Source organism: Parus major, chromosome 2, assembly GCF_001522545.3.
Source record: "Parus major isolate Abel chromosome 2, Parus_major1.1, whole genome shotgun sequence".
Lineage (NCBI taxonomy): Eukaryota > Metazoa > Chordata > Aves > Passeriformes > Paridae > Parus > Parus major.
This window is the reverse complement of record NC_031769.1, coordinates 49,176,002-49,201,604: the sequence shown is the minus strand read 5'-3', so window position 1 is coordinate 49,201,604 and position 25,603 is coordinate 49,176,002. Positions and strand designations below refer to the sequence as shown.

At 37.2% G+C, this 25,603-nt stretch overlaps 1 protein-coding gene across 1 annotated transcript in view; it reads left to right on the top strand.

The window, feature by feature from the left end:
* CNTNAP2 (contactin associated protein 2) overlaps positions 1 to 25,603 on the top strand; it is a 1,020,050-nt gene that overhangs the window by 938,286 nt on the left and 56,161 nt on the right. The window contains exons 19-21 of the mRNA XM_015618213.3: positions 2,750 to 2,995; positions 4,510 to 4,643; positions 17,359 to 17,452. Coding sequence (XP_015473699.1) covers positions 2,750 to 2,995; positions 4,510 to 4,643; positions 17,359 to 17,452 — 474 coding nt within the window. The remainder of the gene's footprint in view (positions 1 to 2,749; positions 2,996 to 4,509; positions 4,644 to 17,358; positions 17,453 to 25,603) is intronic.

Here is a 25,603-nt window from a genome sequence, read left to right as displayed (position 1 = left end):
CATTTAAACAGCCTGCTCCTGTGAGTTGCTGAGCACTTTCCACTCCTGCTGCAAGGATTTCAGCTTCTTTCAGTACAGAGCATAATCACGTGCACCAACCTCTTTGATGAGCTGGAACTTGAGAGAATTCAATATATTCCTGTTGAAGGCCCAATACACTCACAAAGCCAAAGTGAACCTTCCTCTTATCCTGCCTTTTAAAAGAGGTGATGTGCATGTGAGGAGAATTTCAAGGTTCATTACAATACCCTATATGCCTGTAATAATACAGCTACATTGAAAATTATTTTCTCAGCACAAATCAAGTTAAACATACAGAACATTCTCAGCTCCATCACGAAACCCTTTCGGAATAAAAAGTCACAGAACAGAGTACTGAGATTTGGAAGGGACCCACAAGGATGATCAAATTCACCTCACAGAACTGCAGAATAATCTGAATACCATTTCAGAGAGCACCATTTACTTAAAGCTTTCTTTGTAGTAATGAACATTTAACATAGCAATTTATAACATTTACAGCTCTGGAAAAATGCTTCACACGCTCTCCAGTTCAGCCCCAGAGCAGTGCTGAGGTCAGGAATGAAGGTCCCAGTATTCCCAGAGCGCGAGGCCCTGGGCAAGCATAGCGCCAGGCAATTCCAAAGATTACTCCTGAAATGCAAGGCGTGAGAAGCAGTAATCAGGCTGGAGGCAAACATAATTGTGCATCAGTGTGCTGTGTGCGTGTGTGGAGCCCCCACGGGGGCTGCGGTCCCCACCAGCAGTGGCAGTGGCAGGACCCGGCACGGCCGGGTGTAATTGATAGGGCATCTGCCCCAGAAGCAGCTTGTGTGAACCAGAAGCAGGGCCTGAAGAATAAATTAGTGGTCATGGGGATATTTTTAGGCCCATCTTGCAAATACTCCGAGCTACTGCTTTAGATTTTTGCGTGCTGATGCTTCTTTCTTACACCACTGTTAAAGGCAGAAGGCATCATGAGTTGGAGAATTTTTTCATGACAGGGCCCTTCACTTTTAATCCTGGAGCACTAAAGTTGAGACTACTGCAAAATATAGTTGTTAAATGAAATTGCCTCTCCCATAACTTTTTCGGGGCAATTTAATTTTTCCCCTATAAAATTGCAGTTATAAATCCATCAGAATGATCGAATTATTTATAGCATTTCAGGACCATAGCTTGGCTCTGTGTTTTATATGTCCATTTAGTGACAGCACTGTGATATTTTGAGTTTGGATGAATTTTTATATGATAGCAAGAAAACATAAGGCTTTTCCAGCATTAGATTTAGGAAAATTCTGGATAGAATCATCAATATAGTTTTATAATTTTACCTATCCTCTTACCTATTCTCTGCTCATCTACCCTGAATGAATTCTGAAGGCTCGTTCCCAACTTGCTTTGTGATTGTGTAAGACTTCAAAAATATAAATCTTCCTTTATGTGTTTTAAGATAAAACCTTTGCTTAGAATTGTGTGAAGACTCAAAATGCTAAAACTCAATACATTTCTTGTTTAGATGGGGAATTTTGCCACAAAACTGTGGCAACTTTGCATCATGTACAAAGGTAGTAGACAGTGAAAGACTTTTCCTTAAAGACTGTTTATGGAGCCTTAAGAAATTCTTATAACCCTTCTTTAAATACAACACTCATATGATTATAATATTTTTAATCATTATTTAGTATCTTACAAAATGTTCATAAACACACCTTCTTAATCAAGTTCACATACTATTTTAAAATCTCCTTTCACAATGTTGTCCCAGACAGCACTTAGCTGACCCAGTACCATTTAGTGTCTCTAAGTGAATGACTGCCACAGGAAGTCAGTCAAGTGATCCCAGTGGAATAACGATACCAGTGGTGGCCAATTGTGCAGTAATTCCTGTAGGAGGTTACCAAAGTCAGCTGTTGCTGCAAGAACATCAGCCTGGAATTATGATTTTAATGTTGAGAAAGAGGCAAGACTGCATGATTATGGGAAGCACTACTAGTGCTCTTTCAGCTGAAAGTATCAATTCTGTCAAAAGTAGGTTTATTTTCTGTCAGGAGTGTTGGAACACCATATCTTGTCTCAGATTGGTTTGAAAACTATAGCACCTCCTGGGATCTACAAGGCAAGGTATCCCTTGCCTCTTGTTCCCAGCCGAGTGAAACTCCCTAGTTATTTTTTTTTTACTCTCATAAGAGCATCCTTGCTACAGAGTTCTCATGAAGGATTGTGCTAGCAGTGGATAACTTACAATCATTGTGTCCTTTTAGGGGCTAGAATTGCCATCCTTCCTTTGGGAGGTCCTTCCAAATCCACTCAAATTTGTTGGCCGGAACTGCTGTTTTTCCTTTTCCTTGACTGCTGTTTGTTTACTGTGTTCTTTAAGCTACTCTTCTTTGTATCTCCTTCTTTGGAGCTTATTTACCGCAAAATTTCAATGAGAATAAATTTAAACCATAATTATTCTTGTCTGTAGTATGGATATGAAATATAGGCATAGGCTTTCTGTGTGCCCCAAAGGAAATATTTCCTATGCTTTGTGAGTCCAAATGCCCACGAATAAAATGGAGATTGTTCTTTTAATTCTTGTAGGAAAATAGTGAGGCTCTTCACCTAAATATTGTGCTTAAATACAGCAGTAGAAACATGCACAGATTAGTACTGATCAAGTCACAGTAATATGTTTCAACCAAAAGGTGTTGGCACATTTATTTTAACTTTCTTTTTTCATCCTCCTTTTCCTGTTCTGTTCAAGATGTGGGAGCATTTTTTGAAGAAGGAATGTGGCTTCGTTACAACTTCCACTCCCCAGGGACTAGCATGAAGGATTTAGTTAGCCGGACACTTTTGAGTTCTGCAGATCCTGAGATCACAGCACCTGACCTCAGCTTGAATAAAGAAGAGCTCAGCTTCAGCTTCAGCACCACCAAGTCCCCTTGTGTGTTATTGTACGTCAGCTCCTACACCCCGGACTTCATGGCTGTGCTGGTGAACCCCACTGGTAAGAACCTGCTCCGGGCTCTCTCCACTGAAGGCACTATTGACAATACCAGGCTGGCACTCAGGGGAAGCTCTCAACTAATGAGAAAGTCTCTTCACCCTTGTCATGTAAAAGTAAAACACTTAGAAATCTGAACCTCTATTCTGCTTCTACTAGATTTGGTACTGATGTAACTGTTCCGTTTAGTGGTGCTTATTTTGCCACTCCTCGCTCACAAAACAAAACCAAACAAACAAAAGAAACCAAAAACCTGCTATAACAGCCAGACCCATGCCATGAACCAGTATTAAAAACAGTATTAAAAGCAGTATTATGGTGGGGACAAATAGACATCCACATGAAGGCACCTGAATAGTTGAACTGGCAATATCTCTGGTAGTCATTAGAAAGTGCCATGTCCTGTTCTGAAAATCTGGATACTCACTGAGGTGACTAAAATATGCATGTAATATAGTATATAATGTCCTAAACATTTTGGTGATGGATGAAGGTTGGATATGGACCATTTGCTGCTACAGTATTAAAACTCTATATGAACAGAATATACTTTGATTCCAAATAGTGCCTTAGTGCCCCATGAAAATCATAATTAGGATGATTTTACTACTGTTCTCTTTTATGGGATAATATGAGCATTCTACATGCCATTCATTTTTTTCCCTTCACGGGAAAGAAAGGCAGTGCATGAGAGCAATTCAACATCACACAACTAAACTATAGTTTTAGAGGTCTAAGTCTGCTCTTTTGGGCCAGAATATTTCCATTTTTCATCAAAAGTGGGGGCTGCATTTCCCTTTACAAACAATCTTCCTTTTAATCAAATATTTAAATGTGTTATGAAGAGCAGACACTTCACTTTTGTTTAGAAAAGAAAAATCTGTCTGCAGTATGATATGAATATCAATTAACCACTCCTGACAATACTTTTCTACCAATGTAACCTCAGGTTTTCATTTCACAATATAATACTAAATTTCCATGGAAGTCCAGACGGTCACCCATCAACAACAATTAAATGTGAGAGCAAAAATGCCCCTTGTGTGAATTATGTGTCAGTGCTAATCTGTTGTAATTTTGCCTTTATTCAATGCATGTCAATGGTGTATTCTTTAGAAAATTTCATGCTTTGTATAATTTCAAAGAATTTTAGTGCAGCAAGTGTAATAATCTCAACAATGAAGTGTTACTTGATGTGCTCAATTTTGTACCAATTGCCCATATTGTTCAAGGCATAACTCCAATTTGTTTGGTTTGCAGTCTGGAGTGTTTACAAACACCGTGGTTTGGAGATGCTGGTCATTGTCACACTTCTGGGTTATAAACTAGAGGCAGTTTCAGCCCAGTAGCTTTATAATCTCAAATAGCAGCTCTTCTCTTACTGCAGAGACCAGCTATGAGAGCAATTAAGTGTGAAATGATAACAGCTGTATGTGAAAATAAAGACAAGAAAATAGCTGGTGAATGAAGATCAAAATACCTGAGGGTGCTTTTCATATTTTTTTCTCTTTCACTAGGGAATCTGCAAATTCGGTACAACCTGGGAGGCACCAAAGAGCCGTATAACATTGACATTGACCACAGAAACATGGCCAATGGACAGCCCCACACTGTTAATGTCACACGGAACGGACGGGACATCGTGCTGCAGGTGAGTTGTTTGGTGCCATTACTCCTATCTTGTAGCATTTTGTTTCTTGATGGGTCTCCGGTGCTCTGAAAAGATCGGTGCTATTTAGAAAATAAAAAGTACAGTAGATGGGGTTCTGCCTGCAGATCACACTCCTAGGAATTAATAAAAGCTATTCACTCCCTCTGTTTCATCAGCTCATGTTGTTCTGAAATCCTCATTTTAGTGCGATGACATCTGGGCTAATACAGGTGTCACTGTAGATGCTCGAGGGCATCAGCGACATCTGGGCTGATAGATAACGTGGGACTTAGGATAAACCTGTGCCATTCTGGAGCAGCAGTTGGAAGCCATGAGGGATACCACACAACATCTTAAATGCTAGTGAAGCCTGATGCAAATAGCATCATTCTGTAAGTCCTGAGTCTGCAAATTAGGATGTCTTTAAATTTAAATTTACCCTGCAGCCCAGTGAAATTGCAAGAACTGTTTTGCAAAGATGGACAGATGCCTAACTAAGTGTTTGCATGTCATGAGTCTGGGACAGAGCATTGTTGAAGGCACATACCTCTGCTTTATTTAGGTTTTGGTACAGCACAGGTAGAAACTTCATCTCTCCATATATCTCAGTTTACAAAACTTCAAGATAGTATAATGTTATTAAAATAACTGAGGGGAGCACTGCAAGAAGCAGTCAGTGTTTCCAGGCAGCCTCCTCTCTGTAGTCAGCACAGAACTCACTTTTCATTCCCTGGTTATCACATCCACAAACATGGAGATTGTGAGCTGGATGCAAGAACAGTTTGGTTGGCAGGAGAGTCAGGTGAGTGGGAGACATTAATCTGGATTTGTTAGCTCAGAAGAAGCAAACCAAAACCAATACCAAATGAAACATAAAAAGGGGAAGTTTCCTTGGGAACCAAGCCAAAAGATGAGGGACAGTAGCTATCACACTACCTAAAGATTAAAATCAATCCCTGACAATTATTGTTTCAAGGTATCAAAAGGAAACTTTTCAGCGCATTACAATGTCATTTGCCTGAGACTCACAGTACTCAGAATAACACTGAATGCATTGAAGTAGAATTGTCACAAAATTATTCACAAAATTCCAAACAACATAAAAAATATACAGATGGTACATCCAAGATCTTTACAGGCTTTTGGAGGTTGGGAGGGGTATATATTGATATATGTGTCTGTCACGCATGCTGTTGCATTTATTTCTCCTATAGTTAGATGGAAGCAAAGGAAGAACTACAGTTTGCTGTCCCTCTGCTGTTAAATGCTTTTATTTTGAGGAAGAATGGCATGTTTCCTATGGAGTCCTAGCCGGCTGATTTAGGCAGCTGTAAAACTAAACAAATTATTTTCCAGAGGGATCAGATGAGATACCTTGCCCAGCTAGAAATTATGTACACAGTTAAATGTTCCAGCCTTCCATCAACTCACCTGAACTTGGTTCCTAACAAATTTTTCCCAGTGTTTTATGAGACCACTGCCTGTGGTCTATGTTCATATTCTATACTCATATATACTCATATACTCATGGTCAATATTCATATTCTAGAACTTCAAATAGCCAGAAATATTTTGGTTAGTGTTATTCTGCTGGGGTAAAAAAAAATTAATCTATTTAATGTGCTTAGTGTACAACTTATTTATGGAACCAGAAAGCAGATACATTTGAGACTTATTATATGAGATGATCTGTCTGATGCACATGGAAGAATAGGGAAAGAAGGGTCACATACAAAGCAAATCTAGAAATCCTATCCCTACTGTATCCTGAAAGAGACTATTTCTGTCAAATTATGCTTGTCCTCTGTAAGTTTAATTTATTACTCATCTGCTTACCTTCTGTGAATGAGAGAACTGATATGAACAGAAATTAATCTGCTAAATAGATTGTTCACTTGAAAATGACTCCTGTTCAAAAATGAACTCCTCACAGTGTTTGAAAATACAGAAGATATAAATACAGTTTTTCTCAGTATTCAGAGGACAAATCATAAAGTATGAGTTTTCTCTTGCAGATTTGAGCTATGAACATTTAAGTAGACTTTTATTTCCTGCTAAATCCTTCTCCAACCTGATGAGCAGCTGGTTTTCTTGCTTTTAAAGAAGACAGCTTGCTTGCCAGGTGCTGTTGCTCACACTTCCACATCTCTACAGGGCATAAAAGTGTCACAAGAAGGATTTATTTCTCATCAAAGCTTCAATTCAAGAGCACTCAGTATTTCTGAGATCTTAACAGCAAGTTCATACTTAGAGTACCTGTCTTTCTAACTTACTGTAATAACCCTGTAGTGCCAGAGAGATTTAAAAAATCTGAAGCCAGGCAATAAATTGGTAGCCTACAAACTGTGTGAATCAGAGTTTTATCATGATTCTCAGTTTCACTTAAATATAAATATGAAAAAAAGACTCATTAGTGAACTCTATGAGAGTTCACCTCATGCTGGCAGAGAGGAGGCCACTTACTTACATAAAATCAGAATTTGAGGTGGGATTTGAAATCAACGTATCCACAATACTATGTGTCCATAAAGTAACAAAATAAACCCAAGAACAAATATTTAGTGTGAATTGCTTTTATTACTATTGTACCACTATTCCTAACATACCATGGCACTCAAGACTGAAGGTAGTAGCAAAAGTTCTGTCAAATTATTTTTATATTTCAGTTTTATGCATTCACTGGCTGCAGACAAATCAATAGTTAGTTCTACATTAAATAACAAGCTCTCAATTGTGTCGCCAGTGGTTTCTTGAGAATAAGATTAAGGATATACAGTCAATTTACATGTCAGGAAAAGCAAATTACATCGATTCAGGGACAAAGATATGCTTATTTTCTCATTTCCATGAGGGGTACAAAATTAACATTTGATAGTAACAATTCCTATTCCTCTCCTCTAAAAAAATACCAGATACTAGCAACCATGGCACACCTCCAAGGCTCCATTAGTTCACCTGTGGCAAGAAAAAGCCCAGACTGACAGATGGGAAATGCATTATTCCAATAAATGACATTTCAAGAGCTGAGCTTTAGGTTATGGAGGGCAAGTTTTACTTTGTTTGACTTCATTAGAAGATTTCATGCTTCAGCAGGGTATTTAGATATCATAAAAACCAGATCACTTTTTACCAAGTGTTCATGGGTGATTAACACTATTCACATATCAGTAAAATCTTCTTTGAAGAAAGCCAAGGACAAAAGCTCCCTAGCAGAGGTTCTGATCCAAAGCCCATTGAAGTAAATGAAAGGCCTTCCATTGCCTCCAGCAGGCTTTAAATTGTACCTTAAAGAACTGTGATAGTTGCAGCCTGAGTGCAAGATTCATACCTTCTGCTTCTTTGCATGTCCCTAGAGTAAAATCGGAATGGAATCTGGATCAGAGACTTTTATGTTCTGGTTCACAAAGGTAGGTAAGACTGCTACAAAGAAGAAAATGAAGGAGAAAAAAATGAAAGAGAAAAAAAATGTACGATATGCTCTGATTATTAGTGGAATAAAGCTGATAGTCAGCAGGACTCAGCCTGGGCCTGTCAGTTTCCTTACATTCTCAACAGGTTTCCAGCTCTCCATCCCTGCTTTAAAGCCATTTCTGGTAATGGGTTATGAGTCACAGTTTGTAACACCGTCTTTGTTCCTGAAAAGAATTAAACCAGAGCAACTTCTTCAGGACTCTGAAGAAACTCTGTCCTAAACTCTCAGTATGCTTTCAGGACAATTATCAGCAGCCACTGCTCATCTTCTCAAAAGGCCACACAGAAGGATGGCTGACAGTTCTCTCCCTCAGGCTTGGACACTATGTCAAAATGTGGTGGATGGGCTGCACACAACCATACCATATAATTTCAATGTTAATTGTTGACTCTGCTCCAAATCAGCTCAATTATGAAGCTTTATGGCTGAATCTTGACCTAAACTCAGTTGAGGCTGAGAACAATACAGAAAATGTATTTGTACAAATCACGGTTTTCCAACTTCATCAGAGGCAAGCAAGAGTATACACCCATCTTTGTGGAAAATGATCAATGAAATATTTGACCCTTACCCAAATGAAATCAAAAAGAAACAGAATTTTTACAAGTCCATTTCCATTTAGATCTCTGCATTACTTAAAAAGAGATAACAGCTGCAAACTCCTAGACGCTTTAAAAATGTAAATCATACAAAGTTAATTCAAAACTAATCTGCATTACAAAATAAAATGGTAAACATAATAGCATTAAAATAAAATGGGTGGAGCAAAGCAGTCTGCATATATTCCCAACCATAAATGCAATTAATATATCAAAGATTTTGTAATTGTAGATTTAATTTAGTTCTCATTAAAGCAAGTGGCAACTTTCTCATAGACTTCAGTGAGGCTATAATGTCCTCTCCCATCCTTATTGTTTCTGTAGGATCACATCTAACTATTGAATTTCCTTTACTTTGAAGCCTCAACAGAAAACAATCACTGTTTGAGCTCTTGCTTAAGAGAGGCCATAAAAAAGTTACCAAATTATTTTCAGCAACTAACCCAAAAATAATGTTAGCAGTAAACTAATTTTGTAGAAAGACATTTTATCCAGCTTTAAAGACTTCAAATGATAGAAAATTTAGCATATCCTTTGGCTGTGTCTTAAGGTGCATAAGTACCATTCTTGTAAAGAGTTTGCACCTAATTTACAGTTGGAATTCTGCAGGCTTCAACATTTAACTTTGGGTTCTTTGTGTCTACGATTGATAGATGAAAGCAATGTTTAGTGTCAGACGCCACTCCCCTTCACACTTTCTCAGAGATGCTGATTAAAACATCTTTTCATCTTGTCTGCAAGATGCTAAATAAACTGATCTATTTTATTATACCCTCAACCATCTATAGTTTTTGAGACTTAAAACTATTTTTTAACTCTTCTCTGAAAACTCTCCCTTTTGAGTCACATTTTGAAAACATTTACCCTAGGATTAGAAATGGTAATGGTTGTTATGCCATCAAAACGATGTAGAAATACCATATTTATTTATTTCCTTCATTTTCTGGGAATTATGCAGCCTCAGCATCCTTTGGGTAGTGCCATAAATTGTCTAGACACCAGATTAATCTGAAGGCTGGTTTAGCTAACATTTAACTGGTAGGGAATGGAGAAGTACTGTTCATGATTTGAAAGGAACCAGTCAGAGAGTATTTACAAATTCCATAGCCGCTGACATGAATAAAACATGTTTTAAGTATCCAGGGCTTTAATCACAGGTAAAACATGTAAACCATAGTTAACATCAATGCAACAGTTAACCTTCTGCTTTGTTTCCTAACACCCAGGTAATTCTATTATATTGAAAGAATAATTAATGAATTTCCAAACACGTTTTGCTTAAAGGCAAAAAAAAAATCATTTGTTCTCTCAATGGTAAAGGCCTTCCTGCTGAAATGAATTATTTAAAATCCCTGGGGGTACATCCTTTTTACTATGTATTGCCCTTCTGTACTGGCAATGTATTACTCAAAATGCTAGTGCCACAGAAAGGCAAACTCAGACCATTTTCTAGAGCAGAGTCATACATTAGATCTGCATGTTTAATGTGTTAGCACTTGGTTTACCCATAACTGCTAAGCTCTTTTTTCAATCAGAAGTCACAAGAAAGTGGTTTTTACTCGGGTCTGAAAATATAGCAGGTTTCTTTCCACAAATAGGTGACAAAGTAGCATAAAAAGCTATCAATAGATATCAATAAACTTCTTTATTTCTGAAAGAAATAAAAGTTTTTTATTGATATAGGATATCATGCCTATAACCCTAAGCAACATCTGTTTTCCAAATTATAAATAATTACAGATCCTGATCTTTGCATAATTCAAGTTCCCTCCAACTATAAGGATGTTACAGATGTTGCAAATTACCAGGTGTTCAATACTGAAAAATGTCTGTAAACAAAAGCAAGAAACAGGAGTCCAGAATTAAAATTGTGTGTGCCAGAATCAGAAATGAGCAAATAATTCACTGATTATTAATTTTCTTACCTGTTCTTTTGTGTTCACCAGATGACCATAAGCTCCAAGCAGTTTTGTTGATTTAAACCTTCACTGAATTTACTCATTTTTTTTATTTTACAGTGTGAGACACAATATTTCAGTTAAAGAGAAGAGTTATAGGTAGACAGGAACCTCAAAAATTAACAGCTTCTACTCTGGTTTTGTGTGAGATGGAGCTGGTTAGTGGCATCTGCCAAGGTGAGACAGCACATCCCCATTGAATCTCAGCTTGATTAAAGACAGACAAAAAGTTTTCAAAAACCAGAACTCCTTTCTCATCAACAAACTCAAACTCATCAACAAATGAGTGGGTGGAATATCCTCACCCTGAACATCAGGACATGGCATTACTGGAAAAACACGGTGAAACAGTGGGGAAAAAGTCATCCCTACACTCCCATCTGGGCATAGCATCGCTCCCTGTGGTATCCCTGTAGCTGCTGCAGAGAGGCAGAGGCAGGTGACAATGTAGATATCTTCTTAAAAGTTTAACCCTCTCTGCATCAGCTGAGATAGTTTCAAACTTAGAGGGCTTTTGGAAGAATATTCCTCATTACTTTCTGCTTTGTAAAACCCCTCCATAGGAGAGGAACTCCTTTCCTTTATATCCATCCTCCTCATATCCTTTTAGCAGAGCTTGTGTTGCTGGATTCAGAGTCATATTTCAGCTGCCTTGTCCCAAACTTTGCCCATGTCTAGGCCACGTATTGTGATAAGACCCAGAGGTGAAATGTCTTCTTCACCCTACACCCCCATTTTCCTTGGAAATAAAGCTAAGGCCATTCAGGTCAGAAGTGAGCATGGTGCAGTCTGGTATTTCCTGAGTCTGCATATCAGAGAAGAGCAAAGGTCTGCAGAGCGTATCAGCAGGCTTATCCACCTCACAAATGTGTTACTTACATTGGCTACGCTGAAACTATTTCCTTCTTCTCTAAGATATTTTCAGCGATGAGTGTGTGTGTGTGTCTTCCTTGGCCTGTGGGATTTCTGGTTTTATATAATTTTATTGGAATTGAAACAAGGAAGGAACAAAAAAATCATTAGGCAATGCCAGAGCTCAAGACAAAGCTAAAAAAGTCAAAACCTACCATGAAATAAGTGATTTCCATTGTATGGAAGCACACACTGGACAGATTAATGTCCTGTGAAAGTCATCTTTAGGTACCTGAGGTAGATCTCTTTAATTTTAATGACTTGGCATTATATGACTTGCTATTGCTTCTGTTAACATTTATTGTAATTCATCTACTAAAGAGAGCAATAAAAAGTCAACAGATTTGTGAAAGAAGCATCAGAGTATCGTTTCAATGAAGGCAGCCGAACTAAGTGGTGTGTCTTTCCTTATCAGTGTTTCTGTTACATTTTCAGTTATGTTTCTATTTTTCCATTAAAATTTTAGCCAAAATTTTGTGGTTTTTTAGAGAGAGGCAAATTATGCCTGTCATTATTTGGCAGAACAACAGCAGCTTTCAAGTAAATATACAAGCTTTCTGTACATAAAGTATTCAAGTTTTAAACCATAAAAACCCCATTTTATTTTTTTTCTGCAATGTATCTATTTTTTTTTCTGTGCCTGTTTCCTGTTAATAATTTTTAATATAAATCCCTGCAAAAAATAGACTTTATTATAAAATACTGAAGTTGACCTTCACTTAAAAAAACAACTGCTAAAGGCTAAATCAGTGCATTACACCAGCAAAACACATTTTTAAGAGCAGTTCCTAAAATAGCATTTACTATACCTCTACAGAAATTTCAACTGCAGAGCTCAAAGCACAATGCCAGCCTTTAGTTTGCCTTGCATCACACCATTGAAGTGTGTGCCTCCTCCTGTGTTCCGGATGAGCAGTGAGGCTGCAGGTCTGTGACAGTCCAAGGCAGTAAAAAATGCTGGGTTTATGGTCCTGCCTGTTTCTCTGGATCCACTACTCATTTACAGTCCGTGGCTTGTCCCTGCTCTGGCTCTGATCTAATCTGCACTAACCTGGGTCAAGGACCTGACCGGGCAGAAACACATCAGCGGAGCACTAGTGCCACACTAAGGAAGGAGCTGAATTGCAGGGAGAGTGGCCATTATTAGCCTAATCAATTACACAATTACCACTCCAATCTGCTCCTTTCCTCTTGTACTAGGGAAAAAAAAAATAAAATCAAATATTACGATATTAAAAATATTGGGTTTAAGTTTTTTCCTAACCTTTTAGCAGGTGAATAATCATCTATGTTACACCAATAAAAGGAATGTAATAATACATCCCATTTGATTTTTATAATCAGTTCCCTTCTTTCTCATACACTGCTATCATACTTGTAAGGAGCTCCATCTAAACACCTGAATATCACCTTCTTACTTTCTTGAGGTCACAGGCCTAGTCTGTTCAAATTTTGTAAGCATTTTTGAGAAGGAAATTTTTTTATTATGTATTATTACTGAATTTAGCACAATAAAGCCCTTGTTCAGGACTTCAGAGGTTGGTAACACAAGTGATAAATCATCATAATAATGCAGAAGAGAAATACTACACTGATCATGATTGTAACACCCCGTTCTTTATCCTGCTATTGCTGAAGTCAATAGCAGAGATGTACTGACATCAGATGGTATGAGATTAAGCCTTACAGCAATATTATCCCATTAGATTTTGATATTTTTTTTCTAAAATGCCTCCAGCATAAAGAAAAACACTAACTGTACAGCAGTGCACAGGCTGGGTTGACAGTGATTCAGATGTAAATATATCCACAGGGTGGATAAGGTAAGCATTTGTGTTTATACCTTTTTTCCCAAGACTACTAAAGTGATGCAGACATTATATTTGCCCTTAGATTGATATCTGTGTTAATCTCAGAACTCCCATCAAGATTAGTTTTATTATCAAAGTGAACAGTAATTTAAAAGAAAGAGAATTTTATTGAACTTCTGCTTAAATCCAAACAATTTCAGAAAAAGACAGTCTGCCCTGCTGTGACGTGACTTGAGAACTGAAACTGCAAGTTCCTCAGAAACTGCACCTACTTTCATCTATGTGACACTTAGAGCTACACTGTATGTTTATATGAAGCTCAAATGAAATTATTGAGTTTTTAAAGAAAAATAGCTTTAATGAAAAATCTTAAATATAATTTTAAAACCATAATTTCATACTAAATCATGACATCAGCATCGGTGTATACAAAGGTTCTATTTAATTTTCATTAAATAAGGAAATCACATTATCATTTAAATATCATTTGGCACTAGTAATTCCTTTTTTATTATATGTCTTCTATTAAATTGGTAGGCTAGTATTTCACGCAAAGATTGCAGGCTGCTCTGTTCCAGCTGCGTGCACTGGAGCCCCCACTGGATGGCAGTCACATACAGGTTTGGAAAGAATTCAGCATGGTGCTTTAACTCACAGATCGGTAAAGAAACCCGAGGCTGAGTGTCTCTAAAAAAAAAAAATTAAAAAATAAGGTTTCTTTTATTAGGTAATTCTAGTTTAGTACAAAGACAAGCAATAAAAGCAAGTGGACAGAAATGTCCCTATGCCCTCAGCCACTGTTCCCTAAACCCACTGTCTTGTGGCACATCATTTCATTCCAGGTGCCAGGATTAGAGAAAGGCATCGCTCAAAGCTGTGGGAAGCAATGCAGGTATCCCCTGACAAGAGATGCCAGAGCTGGCAGCGGAGCAGGAGCTGGGTCTGTCACTGATCAGAAATGTTCCCCCCAGAAAACTGGTATCAACAGCTTTTAAATAGAGATTTTAAATAAAGATTTATTTTAGCTAGGAATCAGAACAACCCAAAGCTTCAGAAAGTCATTAAAACAATCCACAGCTGAACCCACTGGGATATCTTTCCTTGACTTTCCTTGACTTTCCTTGACTTTCCTTGACATCAACAAGATGTGAAAAATATATGTGAGTGGCTAGACTCAGGTTTTTATTCAGTACAAGAGATCTGTTTAAACCAGTAAATCTCAGCTGTAAAGTGTCTGTTCCTGTTAGAGCCTGCAATGTAACACATCATTGCTCTCATTGCTGCAATCCCTTTTGCCTCTGTACCGGGAAGGAATGCTCTGCTATGCTGAAGTCCCAAGGGAAGGTGAGGTCACTGGAAGGACTTTGTTTTTGTTTTTTAAATCTGGACAAGGTTACGGTTAACTAACCTGTTCCAAGATGGGGAAAGAGAGGGCCTTTCCAAATCCTGAACACTACCTGAACACAAAGGGAGTCTTATCACGCCACAGCTGGCAGGATTTGATATTCTGTAATTGTCCACGTAAGTGTTCACAGTGGTTCATCATTTAAATTGACTTTTCATTTTAATGTATATCCTGCAGACACAACTCGTGTACACAGGTACACAGCCTTCACATTTGGCAGGGATGCCTTTTTTATTACTTGTTAATACTTATTTGTTAGTCTGACATTGGACACTTTAGCCTGCTTTCGGACATCCAGCATACATTTTGTCTATAATCCATAAATTGATTATAGATGTTGATATTTAATTAATTCATTCGTATTTTATCTGATTAATGATCATCTGATCAACACCACTGCCTAGAGTCCAGATCACAATAAAAATAAATATTTTAAAACTGCTACAGACTGATTGTGAAAAAGAAAGAACCCAAATTTTGACGATACTGAGAGATTCCAATGTAAGTAGTAGTATGCCTGATTATTTTATCAGTTAATTCAGTATATTTTAAGTCATATTAATAAAAAGAAAACCAAGAAGATGAATCCTGTGTATGTATTGGAAGCAATTCTGCAGCAGACGAAGTTACTTGAGGTTAACCTCTTGATATATGAGAGGATGGAGAAACAGTGTTTTGTGGATTAGTTTACACCTGATATACCTCTCTAAACTCTACACTTTTCATTTAATAATCTTAAGGGTAAATACCATCTAAGCCATTTCTTTTTTTGTCCTGAAAGAACAAGAGAATATTTTTTTTCACCAGATATGCCTGCAGTTCCCAAAATGGGTCTGGCCCTTGCAATGTTGAATGCTGGAACCTTTCTCTTCCATCAGGAAAACCAATAGCAAGCACTCAGGTGGAGTCTGTATTTAGTAGGGCCTGAGATGTTTGAGGCTGAGATCTGTTTACTATTTTAACCCTTTGTATTCACTTGACTACACATTTTCCAAAATAACTCTTTTCAATTTAAATTTATGTAACTCTAATTTCAGGCAAAATATGTATATGCTCTTCATTAAAAATCTAAGAAAAACTGTTCACAAAACTCTGAACAAACTGAAGCTCCTTATTTCCTGAGTAAGAAGATGGAACTATGTTTTTCTACGTATTTATCTCAAAACAATCAGTGTGAATACTAGTTATGATAAATTAAAAATAATTTGTGAACATTAAGACTTGCCAGCCCTTTCTTGCAATCTGCAGAGACTGTTTTTCCTGTCTGCTATGTATATATACACTTTTCTTCTTGGGGTTTTATGGGGAATTATAAGGAAGACAGGACTCCTCCAATTGTTACAGTTTTTTGAGATGGCTGCCTCTGCAGATTCATGGCACCAGGAGGCTTTACAACTACCTGAGTTCACGGTATTGAAGGGAATCAGGGGATTCAGCCCTTCAGTTCTATGCTACCTGCCATTCATTTACTTTTAACCACTGAACTGAGCATTTGCAGAATCATTAAAACAAAGTAATCCACAATAATTACATTTTGAAATTAGAAATATGGCAAAAAGATACGGGAAAATATTGCATGCGCCGTAGAGTTGCCATTTCTTGAGAATTACTTTTGCAGTCTATTGTACCCTGCAAAGTCTTAAATCACATTTATGAGTTTCTATCCTGTTTTGTGCCAAAGCAAGGCCAGAATAAAATAAACTATTACTGCTCTGTCCTCTTTAAGCCTGTGTAATAAACATGTGAATCTGAGAAAATAAATAACAGTAAAGATAAAAATTCATCCCAATTACCTTTATGAAATGTGAAATCTAAACTCTATTGAGCTATATTAAACTATGTTAATAGCACTATTACTAAGCATAGGCAATTCATTTTATTACTCTCTTTCTTCACATTTTTCTGTTAAATAGCTAAAAACCTGGGGGAAATATGCTAATGTAACGTGATTGCTGTGCCATATCAGGGACAATATGCATTTCCTATAGATTAAACTATTTAGCTAAGTTGATTACTCTAGAATTTATTTAGGTTTCAATAGGCATCATCACAATCACATTGAACAACATTCTCAACAAGAAAGTAATAAGCATGAAGTGCAAAAAAGAGTGCCTTATTAATTTATGACTTTTCTTAGAGAAAAGAAAAATGCCCGACACCTGAATTAGTCTCAAATTCCCAGCTATGTAAATCTAGCTTTAGCAGTAATATAGGTCCCAAATGGTAATCTATTTCTATGGAAAGAAAAAGTTGTTTTATTATTGATGCTGTTGTTATATTTAGCAATTGAAGAGCACATAAGCAAAAAGTGATGTGATTCTACAGCTATCAAACAAAAATATATTCAGTATAGGCATTCTCCAGGCCTCAGGAACTGTGGAGATGGCAGATATGGAAGGAAGGGTATTTACTTTTGTTTTCCCTTTATGAAAATGAAAGTAGAGTGTATTAGACAGTTATAAGAGATGGTATAAACTCCATGAAGTAGAGCTGATTGATCAGAACTGTAGTTAGCAGATCAGTTCAAAACACTCATAATTTCTTTTCTCTTTCTCCAGCTTGATCACTATCCTCCAACAAGTTACAGCCTGCCAGCCACTTCTGACATTCAGTTCAATTCCCCAAAGGCACTATTCCTAGGAAAAGTTATAGGTAAGATTTCATTTTATACCTGTGACAATGATGTGTGTGTAGCAGGACGCTTGCTGGACACGTCATACAAATGGTGATACTGGAGTTATATCTAAAGGAGGTTCCTAAAATGTTTATCCTGTCACAGAGGCTGATGAGCATGCAAATAAATAATTTTCTGCCATACATGGTGAAAAAAAAGAAACTGTGGGCAAAGAGACCCTTCTAACAGTGTCTTTGTGAGGTTTCATTACCCTCTTGGTGTCAGACGATGGCAATCCAAGGAAATTATGGAGATCACTGCTTCTACCAGGAGATACTGAAGTTATTTTGAGTATTATCATTCACTGTGAAGTTATTGTGTGCCTTGTACAATGTCTTTATCCATGCAGACAGCCTTCTTATGCCAGAGCATCTTCTTGTGGCATTACTATCCCTCATCACTCTGGCAAACCACCACTGTCTCCCACTAACACCCACCAGTGAGGTCCTTTGTAGTCTGTAACACCTGCAGCAACACTCGTCTGGACATTTCCTATCCCTTTTATGGATTTCATGGTTATTTCCAGTGCAGCAGACCCTGGCCACCTCCTCAGATGAACTCAAGGCATACAGATGCCTTGGCCTCATTTTTAGCATTCCATTGCTCGATTTTTCTGGTACTGGATTCTTACATGAATTTCCAGGGTTACTCACTTCAATAAGCAATTCTTCCCAACATTAACAGTTTGTAAGGAGGGCTTTTTGCCCTTTTCAGAGATAAAGGGGAATTAATATTATTTTCTCTAAGCACTTTACACAGAGATGTGGTTGCTTGAACTCAGTGAAGAGATTAATCCATAAAATTGCAAACTTTTCTTTGTTAAGTGGTTAAGGCATTAATCTGTGAACCCTTTGCACTGTTTTTTTTAAGTGGTAAAGAAATTGACCACATAGTTATGGGATTTTTTTTGTAGATTCCATTTGTTTTGTTCTTAAAATTTAACACGGAGAACTTCCATGAAATAGGAAATGAAAAGCCTTTAAAATGACTGGCTATCAGGAAAATCATGAACTATTTTCTAGTACTTTCCAAGTCACTTCTGTTGATAGTACAAAAGATGATGCAGTCTGATTTTGGTCAGTCTCTGGATTCTGGGTGCATTCTCACCTTACTGCATTTAATTTGGGCAGCTGGGCTGGAGCTGATGGTCTGACTCAATTTTTTTAATAGCATGGGATTATATTAGCCTTTTGGCAATACGACTGGGGTTTTTTTGCTTCTTCCTCTCTGCTTGTTACTGTCTTTGAAAACAGAGCATTTTATCAAGCAGAAAAATGTATCACTATTAAAGAAACAAACAAGAAAACAAAGAAAAAACCCTTTTACAGTTTCCACCAAAGAAAAACTGAACTTCACTGCAAAGAGATGGATTTCCTGGTGCAAAATTGTTCTGCAACTGACCATGTCTGTTGATAAGCTTTACTGTGCAGATCTTGGAGTCATATTGAAAGAGGGAAGAGCTCCTTTAACAGGGTTACCCAGGTACTGCACTTTGAAGGGAAAATTAGACATAGAATTCACTATCTTTAAAGCCTCTAGCTGTCACCTCATACTGACTAGGCATATTTTAGTGGTCTAGAGGGATTAGAACCAACAGAAGATCTGGATACATAGATCAAGTTGCAATTTGTGCCCATATGTAATTGCATTCTCCAAATGGGCAATATGGGAGTAGCCTCCCATTTCACTTCTACTCTGGCATCACTTGCATTCAGTTTCTGTTGTTCCCATACTGTGCAATTCTTATTTGTCAGCAAAAATGAATGCAAGGCCCGATTTTTAAAGACAGATGGGTTTTTGAAGAGCACTCTGGAACAATCTTACTGGGAAACTGGTCTTCCATCTGCCTTATTTCCATTTTTATTGGTGTTATTTGCATAGGAGCAGCCGTTTCTGCCACAGCTGTGCTTGCTGTGATAGAGTTCATCTGCTCCCCGTCAGAAATGATCCCTTGTACAACACCTACTGCAATGCAACACCTCTCTCTGCTCTAGGTGTTACAATATAGCTGATTAATAAAATGTTGCTTTGTAACTGCTCAGAATATTTTCTGTGAAGCAGAACATCAGAACAACAGCAGAATGTTTGAGTTGCAATCAGGGAGAACTTTTCTTCTTTAAGTTGGGATGCTTTCTGTTTCCTTGAAATACTAGTTCAAAAAATGCAATTGTTCACTGGATTGAAAAATACTGATATAAAACAATTTTAACCTTTTGGAAAACTGGAGGTAAAGGTATTTAGTACACAATTCTTACCTAGGAAAAATGGATTATAATTTGAGGTGTGAAATAAAGTTGAAGGACACAACAAATGAAAAATGCTACATGTGTGTGTAGTAACAAAAACAATAGTACTAGAGAAATACAAGTTTCACAAAAATTACAGAAAGCTATTGTTAATGTTTCAAGGAAGTTCTTTAATCTGTTATTTAGATGTATTTAGGCTTTGATGGCTGACAGATAAGGAGAGAGGGAAAACCAGGATATCTGAATGATAAGTAATGAAGATGAAAAAGTGGAAATTAGACAATGTGACAGGCATCTACATTTTCATGTAGGCTGCAACTTGCAGCTCATTACTGAGGTAGAATAAAACAGGTTTGATTTTTCCATTAAGTGTAGAGGGTTTGGATGCAATACTCAGCTTTGTCTTCACATCCTTTTTGGGTAACTACACCTGTACTCTCTTAGTCTGTACTTTATTATTAAAAGTGGAACTTTTCTTTGACATTTAATATCTATTTATAAGGAATTAGCTAGACATAATTACACATGATTTTGTAAAAGTATCATTCTGGTGAACAGAAATAATTTGAGAGTTTGTCTAACAGGATATATGATTGAGCACAGAAACACCAAGATCAGACAAGAGTTGCTCTTGAGAGAGTGGAAGGGAAGTAAAGGAAGTGTGCTTCCTGTCTTCATTTCCACCAACCACTCCAAATTAAATTGTCTCTTTTCAGAAATACTTGAATATCCACTTGGTAACAACTGACATAATACAAGTCATCATCAGACAGATAATCATTTTCAGAACTGACAGCTGTCCCTGCAGCTCACCTCAGTGGGCTCCATTTTTGTCTCTGCCTCAAGCTAGTGCTCTTCAGGGACTTCTAGTATATAGTAGACAAAAGGGAAATATCTTTCAGGTCTGCCTTCCTTCTTACAAAAGCAGCTGCCACCACTCTACAGCTAAAGAAAGGTCCTAGAAATCGACCCCAAGGGCCAGGATTCTTTACACAAAAAGCAGTTGCTTTGAGAAGAAGTGGTAGAAGGTCAATTTCTAGATATGGTGGGGTTTTCCTGATGTTAATGCAAAGATTTTTTATTGTTACCTAATTGGAGTTTCTGTTTGTTTAGTGGTGTTTGTGGTGAAAATTAAAACTGGTGAGGAGACATTTCTCTGGATTCATTGTGACATTCAGCACCTTGGACTGGTGGGAGGTAGGACCAGCTTACATCTAGCAAAGCAGTTAGTTTCAAATATGCAAAGGAGAGAACAGAGAAACTTCACAAAAAGGAGGAGATAAATGATATTGCTTCATGGCTTAGGTACGGTATAGAAAGAATGACTCCTTTTTTCTTGCATGACATCTGTCTACAAGTAGATTCTGAATAATAGGAGGCAAAAGTTCAGAATGCTTTGAATTTCCAGCAGTGAACAATGGCAATTATTCCAAGAGATAATAATTCTTTAGTCCTAGATAAGATACTTTCTTTTCTATAGAAAAAGCTTGGCAGTTTAGTACTTCAACGTTTGTACCTGAAAAACATCAATGACCTACAATGTAATTCATCCTACCAAAACCATCACACACTTTCAAAACCAGCTTCAGTGTCCATGTTTCCACACAACTGCAGTTTCATCACTTAGAGGATTTGTTTCATGTCAAAGAATGAACATTTTATCTCTTCAAGAGCATTCACCGTCATTAAAAAGTGGGTTTTGATAGCGTCTATAAAAAAAATCTGGAGAGGATATAGGCATAATCATAATAGGTGCTCAGTTTGGGCATGCTTTTAGACATTGACCTCATCTGATATGAAGTTAATGTTAATATATAAAGCACCAGTTTAGAATTAGATGTCTATACTGTAGGGCACTTTTCTCACTTTTCAAATTTTCATCTTGGAAAATAGTACAAGCTGTAAATAGATCATGAATAATATAAAAGTATTATTTTGCTATGCATCTTTGACATGTATCTACTACTACTTCATGATCATAACGAGTTTAGCACTTCATTATATATGTTGGGAGTGTGGCATTCAGAGCTGCACAGCTTGAGCTCTGCTGCTCTCCTTCATTTTGCAGTGCAGAGAGACACTCTGAGTGCAGGGTAGCTCAGCCTATTTTCACTGATAATGAGGAAAAAAACAGCTAGCATGCAGTAAATTCATCCACCAACTTGCTTCAAAGTAGCTGCCTGCTGCTTCATTTCTGAGCACCAGCATTAACATTCTGTACTGTAATCTCACTGAGAATGCATCTCGTCATTTTGGGAGCCCTCCTGCTATGGCAGGTAGGAGTTGAATATTAGAGATGTCCTTTCCCCTGCATGAGTTATGTATGAATTGTCATACAAAAATATAACATCTGGACAATTCTCCTTCTCCTACTCCTCCTGTATAATGCTATCAGCCTGGTTGAAACACCTCTGGGATTTAATATTGCCTTTTTCTCTGATCTCAGATCTGTCTGTCCATGCTCACTGTTTGAAGTGTTTCTGGTAAAGGCAGCAATGCTCGGCAGCTCTTGTAGTCAAAACCTGACCAAAACAAAAGCCATTTTTTTTTCAGACCTCTGGTTTCTATCTGTCTGGTTTTTCTCTGAGAAATCCTACCTACAAACCATATTCAGAAAGAAACATTTTCCATCTACAGGTCTCCCATCCAAAGGACATGATAAACACTTTGTTTTGCCAGTTTAATCCCAATAATTTCTGAGGAAGAAATAGGGAATTTTATCCTTTGAGAACCAAAATGAAGAATAGAAGCCAAGAATATTCATTGATTCCTCTCAGCAACCATGCAGCATCTTCCTGCTGTTTTTCAGAATATTGAAGGATTCATCTGCCCCGGCTCCAGAGAGGCAGAAGGTAGACCCCAGACAAACCGGATTAAATTAGATGCTTAGGTAATTTCTGTTGTCATGATTGTAGCCAGTTTTGCCCTCCCAAAAATTAGCTGTAGTCATTTACTCCCACAAACTTTTCACTCTTACCCTTCAGGTGATTCTTCACCTCTCAGCCCCTCTCATACTTTTTACTGGAAGCTGCCTTTTCATTTCCTGTTGCGCTAGTCTCTGTGAAAAGACTTCACTGATTACCAGCCTTCAAATCATCCATGGGCATCCAACAGCTCCAGAAGATCACCTTTTATTCTCATGGCCTTCTAGCTCACATACCAGCCTCTAATAGGATGCAGAAGTATCCTAAATTCCTAAATTCTAAAGTTATTTCCCTTATGCTTTAACATGTCTGAAAATTGTTTCATATAAATCACTCAACAAAAGCTTGCTTAGAAAATTATTCCATTGTTTTACAGCTCTTTCCAAAGTATTCATCTACTGGCTCTGAAAGAAAAAAAAAAGAAAAAAAAAAAAAAAAGGAAAAGAAAAGAAAAAAATGTGATTGTAAGGCAATTTAATTTGGTCAGTGCCATTTTGAACAGAGTATTTGCACAAGTCTTATCTGACATTCAAAACACTGATCACTGATAACACTATTTAAAAGCAACAGAATAAAATGAAAACTTAAACTTCAGTAACTGGACTCACCTTTTCCTAACTTCTGTATTTTGTTAAGGTGGTGTATCTTGATTATATAACTCTTCCCTGCCATAGGAACTATATTGCTTGTAATGTGTAATATCTAATACTAATTTATTTCAAATGCAGCTGCTTTCAAGGGTCAAAGAAAAGAACTGAACATGACAGGGGCATCAATAAAACCTGTCGTTGGCCCCATAAAATTCTAATGGCATAGATAGCAAAATCGAACAGCTCAGAGCACCTTCAAGGCTTATAAATCACTAAAATAAAAAGGGCTGCACACTCTGAAAAAGCCAAAGGTACTCCTAAAAGTATAGCATCTTATAATTTTCCTTCAGGTATACTGAAAGGAAAAATCAAAAATTAGAATAGAATTACCCTAAGATAACAGACAGAATTGACCAAAAAATTGTCTTTAATAAGCAAAGGCACAAATCTTAAAATTTTATATTACTTTACCTGGCTTGGGCAACCTCTACCCATGGTTCCAGATATAAAACATTCAAAAATAATGTGAATTTGTAGTAATTATTTGATCAGAAAGAGCTTTAGAAATAGCCTTCTGGACATACTGTTTTTCTGAGGGTGCAGATTAGTAGTAGTAGTAGTAGTAGTAGTAGTAGTAGTAGTAGTAGTAGTAGTAGTAGAAGAAGATGCCATTCCTTGTAAGAACACATACAGAAATTATGTCTAATTCAAAACTCACTCATTGTTTGACAATTAAAAAAAAAGCTCAGGTTTTGTCTGACACTTGCTTCACTTAGGGAGAAATCATAAAAAAACAACACATAGCCTGACCAAAATATTGCAGAGGTTGTCAGACAGAAAAGGAAGTGACTCATGTCCCATGTTTTAGAAGATCACTGGGATCAAGTCAAGCCTTTTCTCAAGGGCTGTACTGGTTTTCACTCCCACCACTGATAATTTAGAAGCTGTGTCTTCCTCTGATCTGCAGTGGCCTCTTATGCCAGAAGGATCACAGGTTTTCTAGAACCTGGAGAAAGTTTTCTCAGGTTGCTGGAGAACCTGGGAATAGCAATGGATGTGGGAGTTTCTGGAGTATAAATTAGATAGAGTTTCATGGTATGTGCCACTGTGCCTTAGGCTTGGACAGCTTTCATTCTCTCAGACAAGCCTGGGCCTGTCCATGTGGTTTTAAGCTGTTCAGCTTTTTAAGCTGAAATTTAACTGTGTTCAAAGTCTCAACATGATCTTCACACTATTAAACTCTGCTTAACTAGACCGGATATAGAATGTAAAGTTTATATTGTGCTGCTGCTCTTTGCAAAAGAAAAAAAACACCTTCTCTGCATGAGCATGTTCAAGACATAGTAAAATAAACATGTTCCTCAAACAATATTAAGCAATGAATAAATGTGAAGATAAGATAATCTTTCTTTAGGACCTTTATATAGAACTATAAATTCATAGACTAAATTATTCATGGTGAATAATTTGCTTAATTCCCACTGTCACAAAAAGAAAGGTAAGTATATAAATTATGGAAAGACACTTCAACCTTTTCCTGTTTAACCAGATCTTTGGCTGTAGGCTACTTTGCATTTCTTTTAAAAGAAATGCTCTTATTGTTTGAATTACAGAGCCAAAACCTGGCTGATGTCTTAATTTCAAGAGTTTCTGCTCAGCAAATTTTAAAGCTATATATATACATTCTCTAAATAAGTCCTTTCTGATGGGCACAGTAATGCATTCTCCATCTGCATATTTCAGGGAACACTTAAAACACTATTAGTTGTCATGGAGAAGGAACTCATTTGGAAGATTGTGTGATTCCCAATGGTGTCAGCTACATCCATGCTGTAAATAAAAATAGATAATGTGGTTGTATCATGATCTTGCTTTAAAACTTGACAAGCCAATAGAGTTGACACCACTTGGCAGGAACTGGTTGCTTGAAATGATTCTGTCAAATTTTTTATTTTTTTTTTAATTTTATTTTTTCCTTTTTTATTTTTGTTTGTTTGTTTGTTTGGGGGGTTTGGGGTTTGTTTTTCTTTTTCTTGTTGAGGTGGGTCTTAGGGTATCTTATTTGAATATTTTGCAAAGCTTTTAGATGTTTCAAGAAAATAGTGTTGTATAGTACTAGGATAGGATAGGATAGGATAGGATAGGATAGGATAGGATAGGATAGGATAGGATAGGATAGGATAGGATNGGATAGGATAGGATAGGATAGGATAGGATAGGATAGGATAGGATAGGATAGGATAGGATAGGATAGGATAGGATAGGATAGGATAGGATAGTGTAATATAGTACTAAGGATAGCATTGTTTTTAAATAGCTTCCTGAATTAGATTCAGAGGTTTTTCACAGCAGAGTCATTGTCACTAATG